This window comes from Lupinus angustifolius, chromosome LG11 (assembly GCF_001865875.1).
Source record: "Lupinus angustifolius cultivar Tanjil chromosome LG11, LupAngTanjil_v1.0, whole genome shotgun sequence".
NCBI classification, from domain to species: Eukaryota; Viridiplantae; Streptophyta; class Magnoliopsida; order Fabales; family Fabaceae; genus Lupinus; species Lupinus angustifolius.
In genome coordinates, this window is record NC_032019.1 from 494425 (window position 1) to 518534 (window position 24110).

Sequence of the window (24110 nt, forward strand, 5' to 3'; positions counted from 1 at the left end):
TTGTTAATAACTTAATACTACATTGTTTTCTTTTTTCCGAGTATGTTACGGGGAGAAGAAATAAAAAATGGTTTGAGCAAATGAAGATATTGTATCTCAAGTGTTCTAAGTAAATGAAGCCTGCAGACGTAAGTAAACTTGAATATGGACATGCAAGAGATTGATGAACATGTTCACAAATGATATGTGCAATTATGTTATCTATCTTCTCTAAACCATTACATCCTTTTTAGAATTGTAATGTAAGAAAAGGATTACAACATTGCATTTATATGGTAATACTACTACTACTAAACGCAATATAAAGCCTAAAGCTTCTGTAAAATAGGCTGCGAAAATCATCTGCTTAACCAAATGCAATCAGCTGGTGTTTAAGAATCATTTCCAGAACAGAAAGAAGAAATATGAAAAAGTAACTACACTGGCCAAAAGCAATAAGCTGATAAAAATTTAGATCTTCAGTTCATGAGGATATCAATCACATCATTATTGTCTTCATTGATGATTAGGAGTATTCTGCATGTCTTCTGAAGTTGGAGAACCCTTGGATCCCAATATCTGTTGGCACACCCTTAGACCCATCAAAATAGAAAATTCATTAGTCTTTAGATAAAATCAAAGGGTAATGATAAATGTGTTAATTAGAGCAGATTAACAATGTTTTTGCAACAGTACCCTACTACAGTACTATACAGTTTGAAATGGAAAACAGAAAGGGAAATCATACAAGTTTAACTCCTCTGTCTTGCTCTGGATATCACTTGACCAAAATACTGGGTCAGAGCACTTAGCCAAACAATCTTGTTGCTGCATCTTCTCTCTTAGCCACTGTTCTGCTTTATTGCACTCAATGATGATCTGAAACAATAAAATCATCACTTGATAGCTGATATAACAAAATATTTGTTCACCTATATGGCTATTTGTTTTTGTACCTGTTCTTTATTTTGGAGTGGAAGGGAACTTGCTGACATGCGACGCTCTACGATGGAACTTAGTAAATCTCTTGTAGCTTGGGCTCTTGCTTCTTCATCTTTATACCTATTCTCGATTGGAACGACCAGCTACAGCAAGAGGGAGAAGGTAAACAAGAAGTATGACAGGGGAAACATGGATATTAGAGAAGCTAAAACAAAATTAAACCTGTTTTAGATATTCAAGTTTAGCAGAATACACATGCAGGGTTTCATCTTCACCATCATCATAGAGCCACTCCTCGGTCTCTTGCAGGCCCCGAGATATATCATCCCTCTCTTGATCACTTGCAAAATTCCGATATGTGTTGAAGAGCTATTCACAAATATGCGAAAAAACTTAAATGTCAGACTATGAAGAAAAAAAGAGTGCTCAAACACAGAAAGAAAGCCTTTATTTATAAAATCAATGACACGACTGTATAAAAATTTAAATTTAAGATCCTATGCAGAACTGGTCGAAAATTATAATAGTAAAGCATCACCAGCTTCACAATCTTAGTTTAAGTTATACATTTACTCATGAGACTTGATAACCAGTCATTAAAGTCCAATCTACAGTGAGTATAAGACATTTTTGGTGCATTAAGTACTTCCACATTATCGTAGCGAAAGCTAAAGATTTAGTTTTAGAAAAAGGAGCACCTCACAGTAAAAGATATGAAAACAAAGGGTGAAAAAAGGACAATCTAATGGACGATTATATATTGTAGCAGATGAAATGCTTGACTGCATAAACCAAACATCTGAATCATAAAAACAAGTCATGTCTTTATCGCATGATGATATTTAACCTCTGTACCTTAGGCCTCATTTCATAGACATAAGCTTCCAAGGAATTCTTCTTGTCTTTAGTTAGCTCCATTGTTCTGTCCTGTTCAGTCAACTGGAGTTCTTTTTGTTGAGCTTCCAATATCTCATCCTTGGTCATTCCACCGTAAATATTCTCACTCACTTCTACATGATGCCTTCTGTTAGTTTTATCTTCTCTTGTACCATCAGCCTGAAAATGCATGATAGTAACATTTCATTTACACAAATGAATCATACCTGCAACGAAAAAATATCAACAAGATAAAAATGTACAGATCCATATTACGGAGATTATAATAATAAATCATGTCAGCCATGTCACAGAATTCAACATCAGATATACCCAGATAATGAAATTTAGCCTTACAGTTTTTCATGCCTGGAGGATGTTTTACTATAAATCTCGGACATCTAAGGTCTTTCATGGGGGTGTGGGGGCAATATGAGAGTACTTACTGCAGAAGCATGTGGAGATCCACATCTTTTATTAACAGTATCTTCGGTATCATTTACAACTGTCTTAGAATTGAGTTCAGTATCCGTTGCTTCAAAATTTGAATGATGGTCGTCTGTTGTAACTGAAGCATCCACACGCTCTTCGATCAACTGAAGACATAAAATGGTCGATGTACATAGCAAGATCTATCACAAAAATAATAGCGTGGAGAGATAAAAATGAGAGTTCGTACTTACTGTAGCTGATTCAATACAAACAATGCCATGCAAATTTAGTTGAAATTGAACTCTAGCTTTTGTCTTACAACCATGAGATCCATGGAACGGACCAATCTGAATAGAAGTAACAAAAATATGTGTGAGCATATATAAGGTGTGGACATGCATAACAAATCACACTTTCTTAATCACTGGTACAAGGAGCAGCAATATCTCGTAACTATTTGGAGTTATAGCATTATTGCACTGTTCTTGTAATAACAAGTCTTTTAATGTATAATGTATATTAGTCATCATCCTAGATTTTGGAGATTGTCATCTCTCTCTGTCGGGGAAACGTAGATAACAAAATGGTGCTAGATAAGAAGTGAAAGCTGCTGCTTGTCGTCATGACTACCTTCCACTAATAAATTTCCTTTTCTGCACACTGCACCAAAATCGTCTAGCATCAAAGAGTAAAAATTAAGAAAATGAAAACGCTTATAGAGGCTATACTGCATGCCTTTCGTGAAACACACAAAAGAGGAATGAGCATGGAGAGAGAGAGAAATAAGGAAAAGTAAGGAGACATAAATCACATAGAAATGTGCATAGGATGTTGATAAGTAAGTTCTAAAGCAGGCATACCGTGAAACTGCTAATCTTAGGAGATGTCCCTGGTGGCAGTTCATTCGGATTAACATAGAATGCTTCCAAATGGAGAAAATTTTTGCACTGAAATGTTAGGGTTTTAGCACTTGGAATGGTTTGTCCTTTTGGGAAAAGTACACTATTTGGTCCTGTATAAATTGGATTTTCGTCTGACGAAAATCCAATAGAAAAAGGGATAGAATCCTGGACCTGAAATAACATTAGAACTTACATTACTTTTATGAAGAATAATACAATATCTTGTAAAATACTACAAAGAAAGGTATATGATATCTAAGTTCAAATTGATATAAAAATGAGAAGTAGACATACAAAAGAAAGAAAATAAACCTAGGTAGCAACTGAAGTCATTTAATAACTATTACATCACTAAGTATCTACAAACTCAAAAATCCAATCTGCACTATATATCAGATAGATAAGATAAAAATCTGTGTCTTGTTTTAATATACAAACCTCATATTCTTTGACAGAGAAAATAGGACTAAGCATGGCACACTGTAGAGCACAACCACGACCTACACACTCACTCGCATTCAGCGTTCGGCTGGGTTCTCTCTTGAATACAGAAGTTAACAATGTAGATATCGCAGGAATCCTTGAACCTGAGCCAACAAGCTCAACAGAACTAATCTTTTCTGCAGTCAAGCCTGCATCAGCTAAAGCCTTGTTGCAAGGAATACATATTCTCTCCAGTAGGCCTGATGCCAAATTTTCAAACTCTTCCCTCTTGATAATGCCCTTAACATCTTTTTCATCCATCAAGCACTCAATGTTGAGAGGCGCCTCTGAGTTTGCGCTCAAAACTTTCTTTAACTTCTCACATCCTGCACGCAACCTAGTACATGCCTTGGCACTACAAGACACGTCAATGCTGTACTGTTCCTTAAATTTTGCGGCAAAATGACCGAATAAAAGCTCATCAAAGTCTCTCCCCCCTAAGCTCCTGTCAAAAGCATGTGAAAGTATCTTCATTTTCCCAGCCCGAAATGCAGCAATAGAAACCTGAGTATCACAATGACCTATATCGATAAATGCAACATTAACTGGATCCGTGGTAGGAAAATCTGTTTTGTAAATTCCATAGCGTGAGCTTCTTATTCTTTGTTAATAACTTAATACTACATTGTTTTCTTTTTTCCGAGTATGTTACGGGGAGAAGAAATAAAAAATGGTTTGAGCAAATGAAGATATTGTATCTCAAGTGTTCTAAGTAAATGAAGCCTGCAGACGTAAGTAAACTTGAATATGGACATGCAAGAGATTGATGAACATGTTCACAAATGATATGTGCAATTATGTTATCTATCTTCTCTAAACCATTACATCCTTTTTAGAATTGTAATGTAAGAAAAGGATTACAACATTGCATTTATATGGTAATACTACTACTACTAAACGCAATATAAAGCCTAAAGCTTCTGTAAAATAGGCTGCGAAAATCATCTGCTTAACCAAATGCAATCAGCTGGTGTTTAAGAATCATTTCCAGAACAGAAAGAAGAAATATGAAAAAGTAACTACACTGGCCAAAAGCAATAAGCTGATAAAAATTTAGATCTTCAGTTCATGAGGATATCAATCACATCATTATTGTCTTCATTGATGATTAGGAGTATTCTGCATGTCTTCTGAAGTTGGAGAACCCTTGGATCCCAATATCTGTTGGCACACCCTTAGACCCATCAAAATAGAAAATTCATTAGTCTTTAGATAAAATCAAAGGGTAATGATAAATGTGTTAATTAGAGCAGATTAACAATGTTTTTGCAACAGTACCCTACTACAGTACTATACAGTTTGAAATGGAAAACAGAAAGGGAAATCATACAAGTTTAACTCCTCTGTCTTGCTCTGGATATCACTTGACCAAAATACTGGGTCAGAGCACTTAGCCAAACAATCTTGTTGCTGCATCTTCTCTCTTAGCCACTGTTCTGCTTTATTGCACTCAATGATGATCTGAAACAATAAAATCATCACTTGATAGCTGATATAACAAAATATTTGTTCACCTATATGGCTATTTGTTTTTGTACCTGTTCTTTATTTTGGAGTGGAAGGGAACTTGCTGACATGCGACGCTCTACGATGGAACTTAGTAAATCTCTTGTAGCTTGGGCTCTTGCTTCTTCATCTTTATACCTATTCTCGATTGGAACGACCAGCTACAGCAAGAGGGAGAAGGTAAACAAGAAGTATGACAGGGGAAACATGGATATTAGAGAAGCTAAAACAAAATTAAACCTGTTTTAGATATTCAAGTTTAGCAGAATACACATGCAGGGTTTCATCTTCACCATCATCATAGAGCCACTCCTCGGTCTCTTGCAGGCCCCGAGATATATCATCCCTCTCTTGATCACTTGCAAAATTCCGATATGTGTTGAAGAGCTATTCACAAATATGCGAAAAAACTTAAATGTCAGACTATGAAGAAAAAAAGAGTGCTCAAACACAGAAAGAAAGCCTTTATTTATAAAATCAATGACACGACTGTATAAAAATTTAAATTTAAGATCCTATGCAGAACTGGTCGAAAATTATAATAGTAAAGCATCACCAGCTTCACAATCTTAGTTTAAGTTATACATTTACTCATGAGACTTGATAACCAGTCATTAAAGTCCAATCTACAGTGAGTATAAGACATTTTTGGTGCATTAAGTACTTCCACATTATCGTAGCGAAAGCTAAAGATTTAGTTTTAGAAAAAGGAGCACCTCACAGTAAAAGATATGAAAACAAAGGGTGAAAAAAGGACAATCTAATGGACGATTATATATTGTAGCAGATGAAATGCTTGACTGCATAAACCAAACATCTGAATCATAAAAACAAGTCATGTCTTTATCGCATGATGATATTTAACCTCTGTACCTTAGGCCTCATTTCATAGACATAAGCTTCCAAGGAATTCTTCTTGTCTTTAGTTAGCTCCATTGTTCTGTCCTGTTCAGTCAACTGGAGTTCTTTTTGTTGAGCTTCCAATATCTCATCCTTGGTCATTCCACCGTAAATATTCTCACTCACTTCTACATGATGCCTTCTGTTAGTTTTATCTTCTCTTGTACCATCAGCCTGAAAATGCATGATAGTAACATTTCATTTACACAAATGAATCATACCTGCAACGAAAAAATATCAACAAGATAAAAATGTACAGATCCATATTACGGAGATTATAATAATAAATCATGTCAGCCATGTCACAGAATTCAACATCAGATATACCCAGATAATGAAATTTAGCCTTACAGTTTTTCATGCCTGGAGGATGTTTTACTATAAATCTCGGACATCTAAGGTCTTTCATGGGGGTGTGGGGGCAATATGAGAGTACTTACTGCAGAAGCATGTGGAGATCCACATCTTTTATTAACAGTATCTTCGGTATCATTTACAACTGTCTTAGAATTGAGTTCAGTATCCGTTGCTTCAAAATTTGAATGATGGTCGTCTGTTGTAACTGAAGCATCCACACGCTCTTCGATCAACTGAAGACATAAAATGGTCGATGTACATAGCAAGATCTATCACAAAAATAATAGCGTGGAGAGATAAAAATGAGAGTTCGTACTTACTGTAGCTGATTCAATACAAACAATGCCATGCAAATTTAGTTGAAATTGAACTCTAGCTTTTGTCTTACAACCATGAGATCCATGGAACGGACCAATCTGAATAGAAGTAACAAAAATATGTGTGAGCATATATAAGGTGTGGACATGCATAACAAATCACACTTTCTTAATCACTGGTACAAGGAGCAGCAATATCTCGTAACTATTTGGAGTTATAGCATTATTGCACTGTTCTTGTAATAACAAGTCTTTTAATGTATAATGTATATTAGTCATCATCCTAGATTTTGGAGATTGTCATCTCTCTCTGTCGGGGAAACGTAGATAACAAAATGGTGCTAGATAAGAAGTGAAAGCTGCTGCTTGTCGTCATGACTACCTTCCACTAATAAATTTCCTTTTCTGCACACTGCACCAAAATCGTCTAGCATCAAAGAGTAAAAATTAAGAAAATGAAAACGCTTATAGAGGCTATACTGCATGCCTTTCGTGAAACACACAAAAGAGGAATGAGCATGGAGAGAGAGAGAAATAAGGAAAAGTAAGGAGACATAAATCACATAGAAATGTGCATAGGATGTTGATAAGTAAGTTCTAAAGCAGGCATACCGTGAAACTGCTAATCTTAGGAGATGTCCCTGGTGGCAGTTCATTCGGATTAACATAGAATGCTTCCAAATGGAGAAAATTTTTGCACTGAAATGTTAGGGTTTTAGCACTTGGAATGGTTTGTCCTTTTGGGAAAAGTACACTATTTGGTCCTGTATAAATTGGATTTTCGTCTGACGAAAATCCAATAGAAAAAGGGATAGAATCCTGGACCTGAAATAACATTAGAACTTACATTACTTTTATGAAGAATAATACAATATCTTGTAAAATACTACAAAGAAAGGTATATGATATCTAAGTTCAAATTGATATAAAAATGAGAAGTAGACATACAAAAGAAAGAAAATAAACCTAGGTAGCAACTGAAGTCATTTAATAACTATTACATCACTAAGTATCTACAAACTCAAAAATCCAATCTGCACTATATATCAGATAGATAAGATAAAAATCTGTGTCTTGTTTTAATATACAAACCTCATATTCTTTGACAGAGAAAATAGGACTAAGCATGGCACACTGTAGAGCACAACCACGACCTACACACTCACTCGCATTCAGCGTTCGGCTGGGTTCTCTCTTGAATACAGAAGTTAACAATGTAGATATCGCAGGAATCCTTGAACCTGAGCCAACAAGCTCAACAGAACTAATCTTTTCTGCAGTCAAGCCTGCATCAGCTAAAGCCTTGTTGCAAGGAATACATATTCTCTCCAGTAGGCCTGATGCCAAATTTTCAAACTCTTCCCTCTTGATAATGCCCTTAACATCTTTTTCATCCATCAAGCACTCAATGTTGAGAGGCGCCTCTGAGTTTGCGCTCAAAACTTTCTTTAACTTCTCACATCCTGCACGCAACCTAGTACATGCCTTGGCACTACAAGACACGTCAATGCTGTACTGTTCCTTAAATTTTGCGGCAAAATGACCGAATAAAAGCTCATCAAAGTCTCTCCCCCCTAAGCTCCTGTCAAAAGCATGTGAAAGTATCTTCATTTTCCCAGCCCGAAATGCAGCAATAGAAACCTGAGTATCACAATGACCTATATCGATAAATGCAACATTAACTGGATCCGTGGTAGGAAAATCTGTTTTGTAAATTCCATAGCCAAGACCAATTGCAGTACAATCATGAATCAATCTCAAAGGCTTCAACCCAACAATTGATGCTGCATTAAGATATGCCCATCTTTGCAAGTCGGTAAAGTATGATGGAACCCCAATTACACAATCTGAAACAGTGGTCCCCAAATCCTTTTCAGTTATAGTCTTCAAATGAGCAAAGAGCATTGCTAGTATTTGAACCGGAGTAAATGTATGTGTCTCCTCCAAGTATTTCAAGTGAATCAAAATGCCACCATCTGGGCCTTTAGAAGTTTCAATAGGAAACATTTTCAACTCATTTTGAACATCAGGGTCCACAAATTTTCTCCCTATCATTCTCTTCACTTGAGATATTGTGGACATGGGGTGCATCAAAGCAGAAGCAGCACCGGCTGACCCCAAAAATCGTTGCTTATCTCCGAAGCAAACCACACTAGGGGTTTCACGTTTGGATTCATCATTCAACAAAACATCAACCCCACGTTGTTTCACTACAGCAATGACACAATTCTCATTTCCAATGTCAAAACCAACAACACTCATTTCAACTCAGTGTATCCCTTCACCAAACTTCAAATGCAAACAACTAATTCAATCTAATTCACCCACTCTACTTGGCCAAGAATCCAAAATTCAAACTTTATCAGATTCCATAGAGCTGTATCAGAAACTATGCTTCACCCAGAGCTATTACTACAAACAAAACAAAAGGGTTGAAAGCAAACAAACACATCAAAATGAGAACTTTCTATTAATATAATGTAAAACTGAAACCACATTTATGGGTTACTGTTACCTCAAATTGTAAGGTATGAAAGTGAAGAAATGGTTTGAATGTAAGAAGAAAATGAAAGATGGAAACCTGAAGTTGGTTTTGGAGAAGAAAGAAGAATGGTAAAATGTTTTGGAGTTGGGATTTTGCATATTGAAATTGTGATGGTGAAGAGACAAAATCGCCATCTCAGTGAATTTGTCATTGGTCTACCATTTTCTTAGGATTTCATTTCTCTTTTAAAATTCACTTTTATGTTTTAATTCACTTTCATGAATGTTATTATTACGTGAACTTTGTTAATTAACATGTCTCATCTTCAATGGTTAGTGCTATCTATGTCTTTGACAAGGATGTATGAAAGGAGAGAAAAACTTGCAACAAGATATATATAATAAGTGTATTTATATGTGTTAGTGTTATTATTTATGATTAAATTTTAATTATTTAATTTTTAATGTGTTGGCAAAATTTAATTGATTATTTTCACATACATACGTCTCCATGCAAGTTTTTCTCATTCAACCGAACAGAATTATAATAGCAAAAATGTTATGCTTGCAATTCTTATTATAAAGAAAACTTCAATTAAATAGTACATCAAAATAAAAGTAATAAATTTTTAATTTTGTTGAATATGATAAGATTATATAATCTTACTCTAATTTAATATATAGTTGAAAACAAAAAAAGAAGTACAAATAATGAAAGTTTTTTAATGGTGACAAGTGAAGAAAACATAATAAATGACATAGAAAATATAAAGTGTTTCAACCTGCTTCACCTTCTCATATACAATTTTCTTCTAACCATGCTCAAGCAATTGCAAAACACACCATGTGTATGACTTTAGTTATGATGTTATATTTGTTTAGTAGTTGATTTATGATGGAATGGAAAATTGTGTTCATTTCAAAAATATCAAAATACTTTTTTATCCGATTCTGATATTATTTGTTTCTTTAGCTAACGACACAACATCTATCTCCTTCAACTTGCATCTTTTACAAGACCTTCATCATTAAGTTAACCTCTTAGTATATATAGATGATGGCATATGCTATTTCGAGTCTTGAAGATATTACACTCTAATGATTATCTCATTTTTCAAATAATTCTTAAACTAATCAGTGTGAAGATATTACACTCTAATGATTATCCCATTCTTCACATAATTCTTGGTCTTCTTACCATTCAGCTGTGCACTAATCACAATTGGCTGCAATCATAATATAATATGACTAAAAGGGGTGAAATTATTATCCAAGTTTTACAGATTTAATGATTCTATCATATTTCAGAACTGTTATATTGCTCAAAGTTGGAAATTATAATACACTTTATAAATGATATAAATATTCATCCAACTCAATCTTGCATGGTATACAGAAAATCAAGCCCCATCTATGTACATTATGTTCAATCTATCTACTACCAAGATGGTCAAATTACTTAAAAATGTTCTAATGTAAGACCATAACCAATACTGAATTGTCTGTACTTATTTTTTTCAATTATCTGTATACAAAGTGTAGAGGACACAAAATATGGTGAAGCAGTCATCCCAAGGATAATTGAAGAATGCTAGCAATTCTGGGTTCTTTGGTACTTGGGAGGAAGAGATGGGCACCTTTCATTCATATGAGGATATGCTTGCATGCTGTTGTATCCAGGTAACTCCATTCTATACTTGCCTTTAATCTGACAATAAGGAAGCTTCACTGTATCTCCATCATTGCACCACTTCGGCAACCGACTAGAATCGTTCTCGAAAATATTCAGAGTGTAAGCATCTTTTATCTGCATAAAAATAAGTCCATATGCACCTGGTCAAGAAACTACCTAAAAAAGTTCTGTAAATTCCGAAGTCATTGATTGTAAATTGATATCTGCCATACAAACAACTTGGTTTCATTTTTAAATTTATTGAAGGAGGAGAAGGACACTAATCAATACAGTAGTCATATTTGCATTAGTACAAATTTGACTACAGTTCAGCTCAAATTAGTTGTAAGAGCACAGAAAAAATACACAACCAAATACACATTTGATATCTCATCGTTTGTTTAAACTGTGTCGGATAAAAAACACTATAATATTGGAATGCAAAAGACAGAAATCAAATTTGCCAGACAAACTCACCGTAAACTCAGTCACTTGAACAGAACTAGCAATTGAATCAAACAATCCTGCCTCCTTGTACATTTCAAGTACAAAAGCAATACAAGAAGCTGACTTCCCATCACTGTAGATCCAGTCATCCTGTTCGGGAATTGTCAGGAGTTCATCAAAAGATGATCCACGTTTTTCAACTTCTACTAAAACTTCTGAAAGTCCAAGTCCCTGTAGAAACACAAAAAGTAATATGGGTCATTCATTTTTAGGTAATGGTGAAATTCCAGATTATCAAAAAATATTATAAGATAGAGGTGCCTAGTATGCCATGTGTTATGAATATTAGGTGCAACAACAATATATTGAATGAATAAAGAACTGAAATCCAATGGCTTAGTCAATGAATAGATCACATCACAAGCATCTTATGATACACAATTGAAAAATTCAATTTACTGTCATAAGCCAAAAATAATCAGTATCCTAATGATTTTTTTTAGCAAGGGGCAGGTAAAAATTGCGGCATACTTTAGTTCCAAGTCGTTTGTTCAAGGCTTCGTTCCACATATTTGCAGCATATTCAGGTTGGAGTTGGCTCCAAATTGTCATAACACAAGCAACCTGTAGAGCAACAAAGTAAATGCACAAGAGACTCAATCATGAACATAGAAAGAGAAGACAGACACCAAACACAGAAAATAGTTGATAGCACATTTCGTGAATTTGTTCTTCACTTTTTAAGAAGAGAGTGAATGAATTCAACAGCAATAGTTTGTTTAGGTGGCAGAGAAGCAACAACTTGCATAGAAAGCTCATGTTGCATTTCTGTAAGATCAAGATTATGGTTACTTTAATTCTGTTTAAAAATAATTCACATTTTTTATCGAAAGAGAGATCAGAAATATTACAGCTTGGAATTTAGAGGGAAACATACTTAAACTGAAAATTTAAGCAGAACAGCTAATTAAATTAATACCACATTAGCATCCAAGGGGGGTGGATAGTTGTTAGTTAAAGTGTCTATCCAACTGAAGATCAAGTTATGGTAACCATATAGTTTTCCAGCCATGCTCCGTGCATATTCCCATGCAGCAGTCTCATTAAACTTGGCACGTGTGTCAGGGTGCAAAGGAAGCAGCGCAATATGGGGATTAGAATCATCTTTAGTCAGTTCAAAGTCCCACCACTCATCCCAAGGAATCAAAGCAATTATATCATCTCCCTGCAAACAAAAAGAAAGGAAGGAAATAAACCACTTGCAACTTAACTTTAAACGCTAGTGCAGAGTTGACGAACAACCTTGCTTCAATTGCTCAAACAACCAAGTAGAATTCACTTATCATTAAAAAAACTATATATTAAACGTGATAAATATGATGCACTAATTTTAGTATAAATGTTGAAAGTAAATATTTTACCTTTTCATCTTCATGTCCCGACTCCCCAACCCAAAGCTTCCCATCTGAATCCCTTAAACAAACAGCAGTATGTCCAGCATAAGCTCCACTAACCCACTTCTCTAGAGTCTCGAAAGCGCCCCATCGTCCTCGAATTTTCGAAACGGCAAGGAAGTCACCAGAGTGAATATCATCAGCACTGACATTTGTAACCCAAGGCTGAGGGCGTTCTACAAATGAAGCTCCCATATGTTTCTCCAAAAACCCAATGTTAGAGTTCTCGCCCCATCCAGTATTTGAAAATAAAGGGAAGAGCTCCCAAAGTGCTTGAAGGGTACCCAACATTCCAGATTTCATGAGGAAAATCGATACACCATGGTTTTTTACCTGATTGGAAAGAGGGTAATGATCTCTATAACTATTTCAACACTGTACCAAAAATGGTCTCCAGAAAAAAGATACTTACATACTCGTACTCAGCTTTCCCTTCCCACTCTTTGAACTCAAGTGTATGCTCCCGCGACAGGAAATAATAATCCCAAGTTACACGATATGGAGTGGCAAAAATATAAAGATCTATGCATGTGAAACTATGAGCACTGCTAACCTAGATCAGCATAAAGATATTAATCAGTCAGTTTTCCCAAATCTACACGCACAAAAAGGGAGAGAGACAAAAGAATAGAGCTGGAAAGAGGCAAAGACTAATTATGAGTTATCAAAATAATGATGGCATTAAATCCAATGAACTCGATCTCTTCTAATGTATAATCTACATGACAACCAGAGGCAAATTTCTAAACATTTCAAAGTCAACTGTAAAACCAAAATCCACCAAACTACAACTCAAACACTTAATACAAACATACAATCTAGATCCCGTGGAAAGTTCTCTAATGTGGATATAAAGTATAGTAAGCTCCACAAACTACTTCGGACCCCGACTAATCCGAGTCGAATACGGAAAACCACCCTTCAAGTAAAAACTCTCTCAACACCAATTTTTATATTCACTCTAGTATCCTACGATCTTGAAGATACTCTCAAACACTATTATTCCCCAAAACTACAAATTACCTTACAAATAAGACCACTTTCGGTATATGCTTTATGCGATTCAATTTGAAATTTCTGAAGTTCCTAACTATCTTTGAAGCCCATAGCTTGAGCAAATAACACAGTTACCAGATTCCAAATAAAATTGAAAAGTTCATAACAACCACTAGAACTTAGACCTGTCATAAAATTAAAATATTCATAATAAAAAATGAAATAAAACAGTAGTCCCTCCATATTCCAAAATACTTCAAAATTTCCAAAGAAATGACCTAAAATAAAGGAGTATACCTTTAAATGAAGGGTTCCACCACCAAATTGGGTTTGACTCTTATTATGAAACTCCATCCAAGCTTTATTGTCGTAAAAGCAAGCACCTTTCCAGTTAATAGAGTCATCAATGGATGAAGAAGTAGCAGCACCAACGAATACAGGAAGAATATCCACTGCGCTGTAAAGAGAGTTCATGATTGGCCATGAAACCTGCTTAGGAAGCAGAGGAAGAAGGTCGCGAGGGTGAAAAGGGGATTTCAACGTCAGAAATTGGAGAGCCATGAAGAATAATAGAAGAAGGGTGCAAAGAGAAGATGGTGAAAAAGAAAAAGAAGCCATGGGAATGAATGAAAGTGAAGGAAGGAGTAAGAAGAAGAAGGTTTTGAATATTTTGGGGATGGAATTAAAACAACATTTCGTTATATATCATAATAAATAAATTAATTAATTAAGAGTTTAGTTATAAAATTCTTAAAGATGCTAAGGGTATAACCGTATCTATGTCCATTGTCCCTATTTAGCCACGTCACAAACAGAAGTTTTAATCACACATTGATGCAGATCTTCTGTCATATATAGTTCTGTTCTAGTCCAATCGGCTTTCAACAAGTAATATAAAAATGTCATATTTTGTTTTTAAATTTTTTTTGTTTAGTTATGAGTTAATTTTTAATTGATGGAGACATTGAATTGAGACCGGGTTTACCATCCCTTGTTCCACAATTATGTGCTAGCAAAATCTGAATATTGATGACAACTTGTGATAAATGGTGTGTACAAACTTAAATTCTTAAGGAACTGATATGAAAAGTCTTTGGGCAGTCATACTCCTAGAAAATAATATTTAGATGTCTCATCTTATAAGTCAACCTCAAACCATGTTCATTAGTACAATCTATGTTATTGTTAATTGTCTTGTGTACTTAATTGAATAGTGTTACATGTTGCATCCATTATCTGAGCATAACACAATGTATATGCACAAACACACGAAATTATCTAGCTTTCATTGATAACCATTGTTAGTTTGCATAAGGTGTATCTATTCAAAGTGAGTTTAATATTGTTAATTTAATGCCAAGTTTTTGTTCACTGGAGTAGCAATAAGATTATCAAATACAATATTTCGTAGTTCATTGTACTAACGTAATTGTACTATGACAAGTTCAGTTCTGGATTCAACAACACTGTATGCAAACACATAATCTTTGGCACTTGAGGAAACACTAATAAGCATAGGCAATGCACAAACCTATGTAATTTAATGACCTTACATGAATTTCAACTAATCACAAAACATGTGTTTTACGTAGTGTTGCTCCTTGTACTTTAGAAACAATGCTTTCTACTATCTGTTCGATGAATTTATGTTCATACCTGTAAAAACACAAGAGTCTTAATACATTTATGCATAGTTTTTGTTAAATTCTTATCAACCATAATATAATAACACATACCCATTTTCGAATTGCCAATTTTCCAAATTAGCAACTTCAGACAAAGCTAACCTCCATTTTTGCACCACATTAGAACCTTTACCAAATCTGTTTTCATGTTTTTCCATGGCTTTGCCATAACTATTTCTTTGATGCCAAACATCAAATGGTTTCACTTTGTAATATATCGGCCAAATTCGATGGTTTTGCATCCTCTTTCGCTCAAGAATATTCACAAGTTCGTTAAGACACCATGAGGAATATGCATAGTTTTCAGAGAAAACAATAATTGAAAATTTTGATTCTTGAATGGCATAATTAAGAGCTTGTGAAATTTGGTTCCCACGCTCCAATGCTTGATCATCCATGAAGGTCTTGAATCCCTTCTTGCACAAAGCATAATAGAGATAACTGGTAAAAGTGTGACGAATATCTTCACCTCTAAAACTTAGAAAAACATCATAGCGAGGCAAATTTTTGTTAACCAACCCTACAATCTCTTGAATAGTTTCATGAACATACCTATGAAATCACAACAAATATAAACCATATCATCAACAACAACAAAAAGTACTAGAAATAATAGATATAAGTCACTATGAAATTTCTAATTGAAAGTTATATATACTACTATGTACCCATTTTCAAAAGACCATCCTTTGAAGCTGGCAACTTCAGATAAAGCTGCTTTCCATTTCTGCACCTTCTCAGATTCCTTTCCAAACCTATTTTCATGTATAGTCATGGCTTCATGATAATAATTTCTCTGATGCCTTACATCTGAGGGCTGCACTTTGTAAAAGATAGGGAATAATACTCGTTGCTTCTTCAACTTGTGGCACTCAAGTATCTTGATCAATGCATCAAGATGGCACGTGGAGTGTGCATAGTTCTTGGAGAAAATAATTACTGAGAACTTAGATTCTTCAATTGCTTGGATATGAAATTTTGAGTTTTTTTCTGCATTCACCCATCCTTCATCTTCCATGAAGGTTTTGAATCCATCCCTATGCAAAGCATTATAGAGATAACCTGTGAAACTGTAACGAGTATCTGACTCACTAAAACTTAGGAAAATATCATATCTGTTAAGTGAACGTGTTATCCAACTCACAACCTTTTCTGCAAATTTATAGCTTTCTTCCAACCTACAAAAATCCAAGGCTATATTAATATATTCATGGAGTATAGTTTTTGATTTCTTTCTATTATAATGAAAATTTATTTATAGTAGTTTACCCTTGCGTTTGAATATGCCATCCACTCAAGTTGCTGAGTTCAAACAAAGCTGTTTTCCATTTCTTCACTTCTTGTGAGTTCCTTCCAAACCTATGTTCATGTTGAGCCATGGCTTCACCAACCCTATTTCTCAAATACCTTAAATCTGAGGGATCTAGGTTTACAAAGACAGGACAAAGAAGTTGGTTGTTTCTGAACTTGATGCAGTTAAGAATCTCAACAAGTTCATTAAGACAAAACACTGAAGATGCATAGTTTGCACCGATAGATACAATAAAAATCCTTGATTCTTGCATTGCTTTTAAACGTGGAGGAGAAATAGGAATATTATCATTCCTTCTAATAGACATATAATACTCGTTATTGTGGTTGTAGGTTAATCCCTTCTGGTTCATAACACTGTGTAAAGAATATGGAAAGCTTCGTAAACTGAGGCATCTTCCATAGCTATGATAAACATCATACTCATAATTCAGATGTTGTATGGCATTGCTATTCTCCATCACTGAATATTTTCAATATGAAATATCAATAATAATCAACAAGTACAAATTAAAGTAGAGTACTCAGTTTTTATAAGGATATATGAAAAAAATTCAAGTTCTGCAAGTGTGTTGTGCTTTTCTTCTTTCCTAGGATCCTTCTCAAGTCAATGAAGTCGTTTTAAAATACCCAAATGAATAAATAAATCAATAATGTTCAAGTGTGAACAAGTCTTTGATTTTGTCTGTTTAGTATTTTCTCTTTCTTTATATTATTTGTTCCCAACAGTATCAACTAATATTTTTGGATAGGCGTGTAGATATAAGAAGGAGATTATTTTTTTTGGTTTCTCACATGCATTCTTGTAGTGAAGGTAATCACGTTCGATCTGAGAATATTTACAGATATGAGAGACTAACTCTTTCAATGTGTATTTTTTTCATCTACACGTTAATGAGAATTAAACATATACCACTTGAATCAACGTTTGATTGATTAATAATGGAAGTATGCTATAATATTATATACTCTATACCTAATGCTATTTTGTTCTCTTGTTTAGTCTTTTTCTATACCTAACAAACTTCCCTACCAACCACCTCACTACGTACGACAATACCTACTCATATTCCTATCAGAAACATTTCTAAGTGCTATAATTTGTTTACATACATAGAAACTTTATCCCTAGTATATACCAAAAATCTTATAAACACCGAAGGAAAAAATATTGTATTTTCAATTCATTTTTTTCTCTTAACTTTTCTTTTCTCAATTTTTTTTCCTTAACTTTTCTCTTTTAAACCAAATATGGTGTAAATGCTAGTCTTATTTATTTCCTTTATTTGTGTACCAAAAATTGTTGCATGTAGTTTTCAAACGATTCTACCATGAGAAAGAAAAGTCATAACTATTCATTCCATGAAGCAAATTCATCTTTACATATCCATGTATTCTATTTAACTTTCTTTTATTATCATATAACACATATTAAGAAATATAGCATTAAAATTTGTTAATCTAGAGACATGTTTTTCAGGTATTCTTTTGTGATACTTAAGTCAAAATGTTTTATCAAATTCAGTAAATAAAAGACCACTGACCAATGTATCTTTTTAGACATTAGTAACTCAAGAGCAGCGAAGAAGAAAAAAACCAACAAACATGAGATAGGAAGAGAAAAGGTAATTAAGGGAAAAAATATTGAAATATTAAAGAAAGAAGTGTAGAACATATCTTATATCCTACAAAATGTGTTATTACATCACTTATTATGATTGGAAAAAAAATATTTTTTAGTTAATTTTAACTCAAATATTTTTTGATCAATCATAATAAGTGACATATAGAGTAATACACTTTGTAAAACAAAATATATGCTCCCGAGCAAGAAATGGCCCAGACTTAAAATGTTTAGATAAAAAGAAAAAGAGAAAAAAAATGTTGTTTTTACAATTTTATTGAAAGATAAAAATGTCATTTATTATATAGGTAAAGGATAAAAGTACCATATATTTCTATTTTTCAGTTTATGATATACTTTTCGCTAAACTCCTAAACATAGTGTGTAACTAAGTCAAATGACATTTGGTTAATAAAATATATTTATATGTAAAGAAGTGATGACAATTGGAAAAGTATCTTCTTTCGTCTATTTTCTTTTATAAATACATTTAATTAATTAATTATGTTAAGAAATCAGTTAAAAACAATTAATTGTTTTAATATCATAAAAATACGTATAAATAATTAAAATTATTTTTCAGCAAGTATTAAATGGGGAGTTATTTTAATTAAAAGTAATATTGTAAATCATAAATATATTTAATAACCTATTTATGTTTGAGAGAGAAAATATTAATGTTTTTCCTTATAATAATCAATTAGATTGACTATCTATTAAATTAAATATTAAATAAAAGTATTCAAGGAAAAAATATAATCAAGAAAAAAGAAAATCAGTTGTGATATTTGGTGGGAGATAACTTTTCCACACCAACCACAAAAATATTCATTCTACGGGTAATGGATATCTATAAAAGTAGGCACTACAATTATCTATAAAAATAATTTATAAGTGAGAACAAGTATTTACATATTCATAAATTATTTTTAATTAAGTATTTTATATATAATATAATTATTTCTTAATCTAAAATTATATATTATTTATTTTATTATTATTTTATAATAGAATTTTAATAATTGAAACATAGTAACAAATTTAACATCTATATAACAAAGAAAACTACATCCAAATCCAAAAACACAAAAAAGTCAAAAAGTGTATTCAAAAGTATATTTGATGTGATTTGTTTTAGTCAAACATTATCCCTTCAATTCTAATCATATTTTCATATTGTTTGAATTTCTGCATTTCCCATATGTGTAGACTCGTCAGCTTCTGGGTAAGACACCTAACTTTAGCTCTCTTCAATTGTGAATCAAAATGTGGCTCCTTCTTTTGTAGTACAAAAATTGGTTATTAGAATCAAATTACTATTCTATCAATGTGAGCCAATTTGATTGAATTTAAAGTTTCATGTTTTTTTCCTTCACTTTCTTATTTTTGTTCAAATTAATAATTTGGTTTTTTTGTTTGTGATTTTCTGATTTGAGTTATTTTTCGCCTTTTGCTTAAGCAATTATCATAATGGATTATTATAGTTGAGTTGGCATTCTCATCTTGTGGTTATTATGATCTGTGTTTGTAATTTCATATGCAAAGAATGTGTATCTTGTATTAGATATTTACCTGATTTTTGAGATCATGTTCCTCAGCCTATATATAATGGTTCAATTTTACTATTGCTCTTTCATGGAAAGTGGGTTTCCTTGTTTTTAGCATACAATTTCTTGAAGCTTAGTAGAGTTGTTTATATTGACAATATATAGATATTATATTCATTTGTATTAGTGTGTTAACGAGTATTTTGTGTCTCTCAATCAGTCCAGATTGTAAAGGACTAAATATTCAATTTTTATTAGAATATTTTTTTTTGTACTTTATATTATATTTTTTGTCTTTATTACATTGTTCAATTTAAGGTGAGAGATATGGTTAATATGTAACTGGATACCTAAGATTATATGATTTTTTTTGGAATTACATAGTTATATATAGTATAGCAAGAATAGAAGTATAGATATTGCTTTTATTTTATATCATGACTTGGCTTATGGAAGAAAAAACAAAATAGGTTATTCAATGAAAACTTTGATTACATTATGCTTGAATAAACCATTTACATCTCAGATCATTGACTAACAGTTACACTATTGTGAAACAGATCATTGAATAATTCTTAGAATATTTGGATATTTAAAGGAGGTAATAGGAATCATGAGTCATAATACTCTTGAAGGTATTAAGGGTGGAGGAGTATCCATTAAGCTAGGAACCACTGGAACAATTGGTTCCTTAATCACAAGGGAATTGGATGAGATATCTTGTACACAACACAAGCAATTATCTTCAAGAAGTGAACCTCGAACACTTGATGCTGGTTCATTTGCATGTGGCATTACAACTCCAAAAATAATACAACCAAGAAAATCATCACATGAAGCCAGTAGCAGTGGAAGCAGTGGTAACAACATAAAACTTGGAAGCCTTGGAATTTCTCATACTAATGCTAAAAATGAGGATAGAATACCCATCCTAGGTTCTGAAAACTTTCCAGAGGATAGAACCCTAGCCAGGAAGAAAAGTATAAGAAGGTACATAACATTGTTCAAGTTGTGGACTTAAAACGCCGGAACTCGAACAATGTGTATATACACAGTTGAAATTGATGGCTAGGATGAAGAGTCGTAGTTGTCTGATACATATACCATTGAACACATGCTTGGTTGGAGTTTGATACCTCCTCTTTTTTCCTTTGTGATTTTATGGAGTCATCTTCCTAATTAGTGTTAAATGATCTCACACTTTTCTTATTTCAGGACCATTACTTTTATTGTATATCAACAACAAAGTATTATAACCCACTGAAAATATTTGACGTGTAATACACAACTTCAAAACTTTACCATACCAAACTCCTACGAATCTATCAATTTTCAAGGGACCCCATCACTCAATTAAACCCATCCTTGTTGTGGTTATATATCATCATTACAAGTCGTGTGATTTACACTTTCTGTTTATTAACACAACACGTGTGTTCATGTTCAAGGTATCCACGAGTTAGGGAAATCTCAATCTAATCTCATTAACAATGACATTCATAGGCTATAGCTACACGTAACACATAGTGGAATTATATAGCTTATCACTTACAATGATATAGTTTGGTCACAATCTTTCTATATATTTCATTATTCAAAACTTACCAACACTATAAGTTTTCAATATCCAACAACATTAACAATAGCTCACTTCCATTTGGGTCTTACAATAGCTTTTTCATATATTTAAAAGGATCATTTTCACTTCTCTGATGATGACTTAACTTTCATATTCATAGGAAGACTTACAACACAAGTCTCGATCCAATACGTGGATCCACAAACAAACTTGTCTCGATCCAATCAATTTTTATACTACTTGATAGAAATTATGGAGCTAAAACAACTAGTGATCTACAACAATTGTGCTAAGCAGAAATCACAATAAACAAATAGCACAATCTTTTTCCTTCTCAATGCAATGGAAAGTTGAAATAATAAAATAGACATTCATTTTAAAATCGACTTTTAGAAGAGAATAAATAAGAAATCAAATATTTTTTTACTCTAAAAAACAAATAGCAAACAAACCTTAACAGTTTTTTTTTTTTTATCGGCAATTGTTAGTATGTTAGTTATTAATATGTTAGTATTTGTTGTGAGTGAAACTCCACGAAAAAATATTGTATTTTCAATTCATTTTTTTCTCTTAACTTTTCTTTTCTCAATTTTTTTTCCTTAACTTTTCTCTTTTAAACCAAATATGGTGTAAATGCTAGTCTTATTTATTTCCTTTATTTGTGTACCAAAAATTGTTGCATGTAGTTTTCAAACGATTCTACCATGAGAAAGAAAAGTCATAACTATTCATTCCATGAAGCAAATTCATCTTTACATATCCATGTATTCTATTTAACTTTCTTTTATTATCATATAACACATATTAAGAAATATAGCATTAAAATTTGTTAATCTAGAGACATGTTTTTCAGGTATTCTTTTGTGATACTTAAGTCAAAATGTTTTATCAAATTCAGTAAATAAAAGACCACTGACCAATGTATCTTTTTAGACATTAGTAACTCAAGAGCAGCGAAGAAGAAAAAAACCAACAAACATGAGATAGGAAGAGAAAAGGTAATTAAGGGAAAAAATATTGAAATATTAAAGAAAGAAGTGTAGAACATATCTTATATCCTACAAAATGTGTTATTACATCACTTATTATGATTGGAAAAAAAATATTTTTTAGTTAATTTTAACTCAAATATTTTTTGATCAATCATAATAAGTGACATATAGAGTAATACACTTTGTAAAACAAAATATATGCTCCCGAGCAAGAAATGGCCCAGACTTAAAATGTTTAGATAAAAAGAAAAAGAGAAAAAAAATGTTGTTTTTACAATTTTATTGAAAGATAAAAATGTCATTTATTATATAGGTAAAGGATAAAAGTACCATATATTTCTATTTTTCAGTTTATGATATACTTTTCGCTAAACTCCTAAACATAGTGTGTAACTAAGTCAAATGACATTTGGTTAATAAAATATATTTATATGTAAAGAAGTGATGACAATTGGAAAAGTATCTTCTTTCGTCTATTTTCTTTTATAAATACATTTAATTAATTAATTATGTTAAGAAATCAGTTAAAAACAATTAATTGTTTTAATATCATAAAAATACGTATAAATAATTAAAATTATTTTTCAGCAAGTATTAAATGGGGAGTTATTTTAATTAAAAGTAATATTGTAAATCATAAATATATTTAATAACCTATTTATGTTTGAGAGAGAAAATATTAATGTTTTTCCTTATAATAATCAATTAGATTGACTATCTATTAAATTAAATATTAAATAAAAGTATTCAAGGAAAAAATATAATCAAGAAAAAAGAAAATCAGTTGTGATATTTGGTGGGAGATAACTTTTCCACACCAACCACAAAAATATTCATTCTACGGGTAATGGATATCTATAAAAGTAGGCACTACAATTATCTATAAAAATAATTTATAAGTGAGAACAAGTATTTACATATTCATAAATTATTTTTAATTAAGTATTTTATATATAATATAATTATTTCTTAATCTAAAATTATATATTATTTATTTTATTATTATTTTATAATAGAATTTTAATAATTGAAACATAGTAACAAATTTAACATCTATATAACAAAGAAAACTACATCCAAATCCAAAAACACAAAAAAGTCAAAAAGTGTATTCAAAAGTATATTTGATGTGATTTGTTTTAGTCAAACATTATCCCTTCAATTCTAATCATATTTTCATATTGTTTGAATTTCTGCATTTCCCATATGTGTAGACTCGTCAGCTTCTGGGTAAGACACCTAACTTTAGCTCTCTTCAATTGTGAATCAAAATGTGGCTCCTTCTTTTGTAGTACAAAAATTGGTTATTAGAATCAAATTACTATTCTATCAATGTGAGCCAATTTGATTGAATTTAAAGTTTCATGTTTTTTTCCTTCACTTTCTTATTTTTGTTCAAATTAATAATTTGGTTTTTTTGTTTGTGATTTTCTGATTTGAGTTATTTTTCGCCTTTTGCTTAAGCAATTATCATAATGGATTATTATAGTTGAGTTGGCATTCTCATCTTGTGGTTATTATGATCTGTGTTTGTAATTTCATATGCAAAGAATGTGTATCTTGTATTAGATATTTACCTGATTTTTGAGATCATGTTCCTCAGCCTATATATAATGGTTCAATTT

At 32.3% G+C, this 24110-nt stretch overlaps 6 protein-coding genes across 7 annotated transcripts; 1 reads left to right on the forward strand and 5 right to left on the reverse strand.

The window, feature by feature from the left end:
• LOC109359612 (heat shock 70 kDa protein 16-like) lies at positions 194 to 4704 on the reverse strand. Its single transcript, XM_019604312.1, has 10 exons — positions 4700 to 4704; positions 3570 to 4206; positions 3090 to 3302; positions 2481 to 2576; positions 2244 to 2393; positions 1777 to 1977; positions 1144 to 1290; positions 936 to 1064; positions 728 to 858; positions 194 to 571 (listed from the first exon to the last, which is right to left on the reverse strand). Exons 1-10 carry the CDS (start codon positions 4702 to 4704, stop codon positions 496 to 498), a joined length of 1785 nt encoding a protein of 594 aa, XP_019459857.1. The 3' UTR covers positions 194 to 495.
• Positions 4377 to 9375, reverse strand: LOC109359546 (heat shock 70 kDa protein 16-like). 2 transcript variants are annotated; one of them, XM_019604250.1, is made up of 10 exons: positions 9210 to 9375; positions 7787 to 9106; positions 7307 to 7519; positions 6698 to 6793; positions 6461 to 6610; positions 5994 to 6194; positions 5361 to 5507; positions 5153 to 5281; positions 4945 to 5075; positions 4377 to 4788 (listed from the first exon to the last, which is right to left on the reverse strand). In XM_019604250.1, exons 2-10 carry the CDS (start codon positions 8954 to 8956, stop codon positions 4713 to 4715), a joined length of 2313 nt encoding a protein of 770 aa, XP_019459795.1. In that variant the 5' UTR covers positions 8957 to 9106; positions 9210 to 9375; the 3' UTR covers positions 4377 to 4712. The 2 variants fall into 2 exon arrangements, with proteins under 2 accessions (XP_019459795.1, XP_019459797.1); XM_019604252.1 differs by lacking the exon at positions 9210 to 9375 and having other exon boundaries at positions 7787 to 9169.
• Positions 10525 to 14405, reverse strand: LOC109361042. The gene is made up of 7 exons (XM_019606341.1): positions 14045 to 14405; positions 13164 to 13304; positions 12719 to 13084; positions 12277 to 12522; positions 11829 to 11921; positions 11328 to 11528; positions 10525 to 10985 (listed from the first exon to the last, which is right to left on the reverse strand). Exons 1-7 carry the CDS (start codon positions 14363 to 14365, stop codon positions 10770 to 10772), a joined length of 1584 nt encoding a protein of 527 aa, XP_019461886.1. The 5' UTR covers positions 14366 to 14405; the 3' UTR covers positions 10525 to 10769.
• LOC109360142 (TMV resistance protein N-like) lies at positions 15281 to 16602 on the reverse strand. The gene is made up of 3 exons (XM_019604873.1): positions 16101 to 16602; positions 15484 to 15984; positions 15281 to 15403 (listed from the first exon to the last, which is right to left on the reverse strand). Exons 1-3 carry the CDS (start codon positions 16448 to 16450, stop codon positions 15316 to 15318), a joined length of 939 nt encoding a protein of 312 aa, XP_019460418.1. The 5' UTR covers positions 16451 to 16602; the 3' UTR covers positions 15281 to 15315.
• Positions 16698 to 17204, reverse strand: LOC109359613 (TMV resistance protein N-like). The gene has a single exon (XM_019604313.1). The coding sequence runs from the start codon at positions 17202 to 17204 to the stop codon at positions 16698 to 16700; it is 507 nt and encodes a 168-aa protein (XP_019459858.1).
• Positions 20528 to 20935, forward strand: LOC109359614. The gene has a single exon (XM_019604314.1). The coding sequence runs from the start codon at positions 20528 to 20530 to the stop codon at positions 20933 to 20935; it is 408 nt and encodes a 135-aa protein (XP_019459859.1).

Excerpts from the sequence above, each read along its gene's own strand:
- LOC109359546 (XM_019604250.1), bottom strand. The coding sequence starts at position 8,956 with ATGAGTGTTGTTGGTTTTGACATTGGAAATGAGAATTGTGTCATTGCT. Across the intron at positions 6,611-6,697 it reads TTTGTATTGAATCAGCTACA|TTGATCGAAGAGCGTGTGGA; the intron begins GTAAGTACGAAC and ends TTATGTCTTCAG. Across the intron at positions 5,282-5,360 it reads AACTTGAATATCTAAAACAG|CTGGTCGTTCCAATCGAGAA; the intron begins GTTTAATTTTGT and ends CTCTTGCTGTAG.
- LOC109361042 (XM_019606341.1), bottom strand. The coding sequence starts at position 14,365 with ATGGCTTCTTTTTCTTTTTCACCATCTTCTCTTTGCACCCTTCTTCTA. Across the intron at positions 13,305-14,044 it reads GTGGAACCCTTCATTTAAAG|GTTAGCAGTGCTCATAGTTT; the intron begins GTATACTCCTTT and ends ATGCTGATCTAG. Across the intron at positions 11,922-12,276 it reads CCCCCTTGGATGCTAATGTG|GTTGCTTGTGTTATGACAAT; the intron begins GTATTAATTTAA and ends GTTGCTCTACAG.
- LOC109360142 (XM_019604873.1), bottom strand. The coding sequence starts at position 16,450 with ATGGAAGATGAAGGATGGGTGAATGCAGAAAAAAACTCAAAATTTCAT. Across the intron at positions 15,985-16,100 it reads GGATGGTCTTTTGAAAATGG|GTATGTTCATGAAACTATTC; the intron begins GTACATAGTAGT and ends GTGATTTCATAG. Across the intron at positions 15,404-15,483 it reads AATTGGCAATTCGAAAATGG|GTATGAACATAAATTCATCG; the intron begins GTATGTGTTATT and ends GTGTTTTTACAG.
- LOC109359613 (XM_019604313.1), bottom strand. The coding sequence starts at position 17,204 with ATGGAGAATAGCAATGCCATACAACATCTGAATTATGAGTATGATGTT.
- LOC109359614 (XM_019604314.1), top strand. The coding sequence starts at position 20,528 with ATGAGTCATAATACTCTTGAAGGTATTAAGGGTGGAGGAGTATCCATT.
- LOC109359612 (XM_019604312.1), bottom strand. Across the intron at positions 2,394-2,480 it reads TTTGTATTGAATCAGCTACA|TTGATCGAAGAGCGTGTGGA; the intron begins GTAAGTACGAAC and ends TTATGTCTTCAG. Across the intron at positions 859-935 it reads CACTCCAAAATAAAGAACAG|ATCATCATTGAGTGCAATAA; the intron begins GTACAAAAACAA and ends TTATTGTTTCAG.